At 40.4% G+C, this 6,540-nt stretch overlaps 1 protein-coding gene and 1 non-coding gene across 2 annotated transcripts; one reads left to right on the top strand and one right to left on the bottom strand.

Annotated features, from left to right (window-relative positions):
- Positions 1 to 4,298: 4,298 nt before the first annotated feature.
- Positions 4,299 to 4,694, bottom strand: LOC145140607 (uncharacterized). Its single transcript, XM_079074040.1, has one exon. The coding sequence runs from the start codon at positions 4,692 to 4,694 to the stop codon at positions 4,299 to 4,301; it is 396 nt and encodes a 131-aa protein (XP_078930166.1).
- A 1,125-nt stretch (positions 4,695 to 5,819) lies between these two features.
- Positions 5,820 to 5,926, top strand: LOC145141706 (small nucleolar RNA R71). Its single transcript, XR_013722900.1, has one exon. It is a non-coding gene; the product is annotated as a small nucleolar RNA R71 (small nucleolar RNA).
- Positions 5,927 to 6,540: the final 614 nt, after the last annotated feature.

The following is a 6,540-nucleotide window of genomic DNA, read 5'->3' as shown; positions in this document are numbered from 1 at the left end:
GCATGATTCCTAATTGCTTTTACCAAAATTTTCTAAATTAGCCCTAGCAATTTTTATGCAAAAATTTCAAAATTAACTAAAATTTTCAAGATTTTCAAAATTTAACTAAAATTTCAACTAATGTAACCAACCCCCTACCCCACACTTAATTTATGCAATGTCCCCATTGCATATTATGCATGATAAATAACAATAAAATAAAGAGATAATTGGAACAAACTCCCGTGGGATAGTAGTGCGAAGTTGATATTTCGTCTTTAAGCTCCATCTTCAATTGACTTTAGACATGGGAATAGCTCATCCATGTCTTGGGTGTCAAAATCTCGTGTAGTACAGCTCCAATTATAAGGAAAAAACTCTTGGAAATGCTCGGAAAATGATCTTCAAAGAATAGAACCAATGCTCGTATCAAATGTGGTCAAATTGTGAACTTGAAAATAGAATTAACGAGTGACTCGTCGAGTAGATATGCTAACTCGCCGAGTTGTAGCGTGACTGGCAGAAAAGTCGCGAAATTTCACATGGACTCGTCGAGTCCATAAGATGCACTCGGCGAGTAGACCGCTGTGTGGAAAAAATTTGTATTCTGTCCAGGTCCGTTTCTGATGTATGGGGGTAATATAACTCTTCTATCAATCGTGCTTATAACTTGACTCAAAACTTCGTTTTCTCTCTTTCCTAGGCTCGACTTCTTGCTTGGGTAGCCTTGGCTCTATACGCTCACATGCAATCCTAAGCCTCAAGCTGAAAAGATCAAAGTAAACACAAGTGATAGAAAACAAAAACATCCTACATAATCCTAGCTACCATAAGTTCAAAATAAAACAATCAAAACAAACAAAAATAAAAATTATCTTTAACCGAACATATCAAAATAAAATTAGATCAAGCAAAACGAAAAATTAAAAGAAAGCAAACTCTAGATATCGGGTTTCCTCCCAAAAACCCTTCTTTTTGAGGAGTCGTTAGCTGGACTCCTTCCCACTCTACGTTTCAACAGCTTCCTCCAAATCTAGTCGTTCCTCAAGTCTTTCGTCCCTTGGCATTCCTTCTTCATATCTCTTCACCCGATGCCCATTAACCTTAAAGCTTGACCCGTCTTCTCCCTATAGATCAATTACTCCATAAGGATAGACATGTTTTATTGTAAAAGGCCCAGTCTAACGAGTGCGTAATTTTCCCGGAAAGAGCTTTAGTCTTGAATTGTACAATAGAAATTTTTGCCCTTCCTTAAACTCCTTATTACCCTTCAACCTTGCATCATGCCATCTTTTGATCTTGTCCTTATAAATTAATGAGTTAGTATAAGACTCATTCCTCATTTCTTCCAACGCATTCATTTGCAAAAGTCGATTTGTACGCAACTCATTTGGCTCAAAATTACATGTCTTCAAAGCCCAATAAGCTTTGTGTTCAAGTTCCACGGGTAAATGACAATTCTTACCATATACTAGCCTATAGGGTGTGGTTCCAATGGGTGTCTTGAATGCGGTCCTAAATGCCCAAAGCGCATCATCCAATTTGTCCGCCTAATATTTTCTATTATTCCCCACCGATTTCTCCAATATTCGTTTAAGTGCCATATTCGTAATTTCGGTTTGCCCATTTGATTGTGGATGGTAAGGTGTTGAAAATCTATGGCGTACCCCATATTTTTGCAACACTTTTGCTAGTTGATCATTAGCAAAATGGGTACCCCTATCACTAATTAAGGCCTTTGGCACTTCAAATCTAGAAAATAATTTTTTCAAGAATTTAACCACAACCCTTGCATCATTGGTTGGTAATGCTTGCGCTTCTGCCCACTTTGACACATAATCCACTGCCACTAGTATGTAATTGTTGCCTTTAGATGAAGGATGGTCCCATGAAATCTACACCCCACACATCAAAGATTTCACAAACTTGAATATTCATTTGGGGCATTTCATTCCTTGCCGATATATTACCCGTTCTTTGGCAAGCATCACATTCCCTTATGTAGGTAGCAGCATCTCTGAAGATATTAGGCTAATAGAACCCCGCATCAAATACTTTTTTAGCAGTGTATTGCACCCCATGATGTCCTCCTGCAGGTCCATTGTGACAATGCTCTAAGATGTCCCGACTTTCCTTGCCAAACATGCATCTTCTGATGATCCCATCTGCACAGCTCCTAAAAAGATATGGCTCATCCCAGAAATAATATTTAAGTTCTGAGAAGAGCTTCTTATTTTGTTGATGAGTAAGGCCTTTTCGAAGGTAGTCGCCAGCCAAGTAATTTGCAATGTCTGCATACCATGGTTCTTCATGCACGACCAACATCAAGTATTCTTCCGGGAAGCTATCTTCAATACCCATATTATCTATCTCTTCCCTTTCAGGATTTTCTAACCTAGAAATATGGCCAGCAACTACATTCCCCATTCCCTTTTTATCCTTGATCTCGATGTCAAATTCTTGTAGTAAGAGTACCCATCGGATCAATCTTGGCTTTGCATCCTGCTTGGCAAACAAGTACTTAATAGCAGAGTGATCAGTGAAAACAGTGGTTTTAGATAAAATAAGATAAGGGCGGAATTTGTCAAAGGCATACACCACAGCTAATAATTCCTTTTCGGTTGTGTTGTAATTTTATTGGGCAGGATTTAATGTCTTGATGGCATAATAGATGGGTCGAAAGTGCTTATCAACCCTTTGGCCAAGCACGGCTCCTAAAGCAAAGTCGATCGCATCACACATTATTTCAAAGGGCAGGTTCCTATTCGGGGCTACAATGATCGGGGCATTAGTTAACTTTTCTTTTAAAACTTGAAATACAGTTAAACACTCTTTAGAAAAATTAAAAGGTGCATCTTTTAAAAGTAATTGAGTTAGAGGTTTAGTAATTTTTGAAAAATCTTTATGAAACAGCGGTAAAAACCCACGTGTCCTAAAAAAACTCCTAATGCCCTTCACATTAGTTGGTGGGGGTAATTGACCAATTGTATCAATTTTTCCCCGATCCACCTCAATTCCCGTCTTGGATACTTTATGACGTAATACTATGCCCTCTTTAACCATAAAGTGAAATTTTTCCCAATTTAAGACTAGATCGGTCTTTTCACACCTAGCAAGCATCAAGTCAAGGTTAGTGAGACAATCATGAAATGAGGAGCCAAAGACAGAAAAATCATCCATAAGGACTTCCATAAACTTTTCCACCATGTCGTGGAAAATCGCCGTCATGCATCTTTGGAAGGTCGCGGGCGCATTGCATAACCTAAAAGGCATGCGGCGATAGGCAAAACTCCCACTTGGGCAAGTGAAAGTAGTCTTTTCTTGGTCAATTGGGTCTATGGGGATTTGAAAATAACCTGAGAATCCGTCTAAGAAACAATAGTAACTATGGCCAAATAATCGTTCAAGCATTTGATCAATAAAAGGAAGGGGAAAATGGTCTTTACGAGTGGCATTGTTTAGCTTCCGGTAATCGATGCACCCTCGCCAACCGGTTACCGTTCGGGATGGTATGAGCTCATTCTTCTCGTTTGTGACAACAGTCATCCCTCCTTTCTTAGGCACCACTTGAACGGGACTAACCCATGGACTATCGGAAATAGAATATATGATCCCTGCATCCAAAAGCTTGACCACCTCCTTCTTTACCACTTCTTGCATGCTCGGGTTCAATCGCCTTTGATGTTGCACTACCGGCTTTGCTCCTTCTTCTAGGTTGATCTTGTGTGAACAATAAGAAGGGCTAATCCCTTTAATGTCAGCAATGTTCCATGCAATAGCATTCTTTCTCTTTTTTAGAACTTGGACTAACTCTTCTTTTTCAGATTTGGTAAGGTCAGAAGCTATAAATACAGGTTTTTTTTCACCTTCTTCAAGAAATTCATACTCCAGATGATTAGGTAGAATTTTCATCTCTGATTTCTTGTTCTGTATGCTGAACACGTCGAGTCCCGTGAGGGGACTCGTCGAATCCAAGGCAAAATTAGCGTCAGGTCGCGTTTTTTCAAATAGACTCGTCGAGTCAGAGGATGCTACTCGGCGAGTCGGGCTTTCAGCACTTCTGTTCAATTCATTATATTCAGCTTCTTCAAGCAGTCTCTCTATCTCCATCAGATCTCTTTCAGCATCAAATTCATCTTCAAAAGTAGTGGTAGACTTGCTTGGTTTGTCTTCCTTCCACTCTTCCATTAACTCCTCCAACATATCAACCGAGAACGTCGTGTCATCACTACACCTTGCATGCTTCATGGCTTGATCTATTCCAAATGTAACTGATTATTCCCCCACCCGAAGGGTAAGTTTTGAATCTCTCATATCTACTATAGCACTCGCGGTGTTAAGGAAGGGTCTCCAAGTATAATCGGGACTTGAGGGTCCACTTCCATGTCTAGCACTATGAAGTCTGCGGGAAACACGAATTTGTCAACTTTCACTAATAGGTCCTCGCATATCCCCCTCGGAAATGTTACCGTTTTATTAGCCAAGTGAATTGCCATTCGAATTGTCCTTGCTTTCGGAAGGTCTAATTTCTTGAAGAATGAGCATGGCATGAGGTTAACACATGCCCCCGAATCAGCTAATGCATGGATAGTTGATAAATTCCCTAATTGGCAAGGAAAGGTCAAACTACCCGGGTCACCTTTCTTCTTAGGTAATTTGTTCAACATGGCGGCTGAACAATTTTCATTTAGAACCACCTTCTGCACCTCTTCCATCTTCTTCCTATTTGTAAGAAGCTACTTTAATAACTTGTCATACTTAGGCATTTGTCTAACCGCCTAGATGAAGGGCATATTGATTTGAAGGGCTTTGATGTGTTCCAGAAATTTTTGATAATCAATATCATTCTTATCTTGTTTAGTGTGTCCTGAAACGGAAATGGAGGCTGATATGGTTTAACAGGAGGCTTATTGTTCTGTTCAGGTGGGGGACTCGTCGAGTCCATGTCTTCGACTCGGCGAGTCGCATCGGGTTTCTGCGATTTTCGGTTTTCAGACTCTTCCTCTTGCACCCTTTTCGTATCTTCCTTCTGAATAGGGGTCAGAGGAGTAATAATCTTCCCGCTCATAGTTGTTATGATGTTTATATGTGAGCCCTTCGGATTGCTTTCGGTATTACTAGGAAGTGCACCCGGTTGTCTCTCGTTTATTTGTAGATCAAGTCGGCCTAGCTGTTTTTCAATGTTGAGGATGGAAACTTGCTGATTTCTCATCAAAGATTGTTGCTCTTTCATCATGAGTTGTTGTTCTCTTATTGCAGCATCGGTTTCATTGTGTCATTTCCCGGATGCAGCTGCAAGTCTTATGAGCATATCTTCAAAGTCTAGCTTCTTCTCTTGCACTGGTTCCTCTTTTTGGAAGAAACCTCTTATCTTCATTTTATATTTCTCCTCCTTAGCCTTTTTGTACTCATCATAAGGTAGCCATTCTTTCTTTGATTTTTTCCAATCTTCATCGTATTTATCACCACTCGAGTAACATACTTGCGCTTTCCGGTTCCCATTCTCATCAAGATCGCAATCCTTTGTAAGGTGAGGCCCGTTACAATTTTCACACCCCGCTCTAATAGCATGGATGGGTTGGTCCATTTTAGTCATCCTTCGCTCCATACTCTCCAATTTGGCCATCACAGCTGCCATGCTATCATTCACAGAGTTCACCACCCCTCGAGTCGAGTCATGTCTTGGATTATGATATTCTTTAGAGTGCTTTGAGAATTCTTCAATGAGTCTTTTAACTTCAGCCAGATTTTTCTTCGTTAATGGGCCTTGAGAGTCAAGTAGTTGTCTAGTGGTGATATTTACTCCATCATAGAAGGTTGACACTTCTTGTTGCACATTGAGGTCATTTTGTGGGCAATTCCTTAGTAGACCTTTGTAGCGCTCCCATGCTTTGAATAAAGACTCTCCCGCTTGTTGCTCAAAATTGGCAATGGCCTTCTTGAGTTTAGCAATTTTAGATGGTGGGCAAAATTGTTCCAGAAACTCCTCACGCATCTTAGCCCATGTAGTAATCTCTCCCGGTGGTAGTGCTTTTAGCCAATCCTTTGCAGCCCCTTTAAAAGTAACAGGGAGCATCCTCAATAACACCGTCTCTCTAGGTACATTTGGAATGTTGAAGTAGTCGGCGATGTCGTTAACTTCATCAAGATGCTTGTATGCATCTTCATAATCCTTTCCGGTGAAAGGAATCTCCTTCAATACAGTAAGGATGTGCCCCCTTAAGTTCAAACGTGGCAGTGGCGGGTATGGCGGGTTGCACAAGCCCCGGACCAGTGTCCACTACTAGAAAAAGACCCTTTTACGACGCGCAATCCACGACACTCAGTGATTTATGTTACGCAAAAGAGAGTGACCTTAAAATGGTGTCCTATCTTCCAAAAATTTAAGCATTTAGGTCACGCATTATTGCGTGCCCTTAAATTAGTGTCTTAATGAAAAAAAATCAAAAACACGGAGGGCGCTTTATATTAAACGTGCGTCCTCTATAACCGTCGCCTTTTAATTTTAATGAGACGCACGCTTGTTTCAAAAATCGAGGTGTCTGCTAAAATATCTAGGGC

Source organism: Lactuca virosa, chromosome 9 (genome assembly GCF_052849685.1).
Source record: "Lactuca virosa cultivar CGN04683 chromosome 9, Lactuca_virosa_CGN04683_v6, whole genome shotgun sequence".
NCBI lineage: Eukaryota > Viridiplantae > Streptophyta > Magnoliopsida > Asterales > Asteraceae > Lactuca > Lactuca virosa.
The sequence above is the reverse complement of the archived record's forward strand: the minus strand, read 5'-3'. Positions and strand labels throughout refer to the sequence as shown.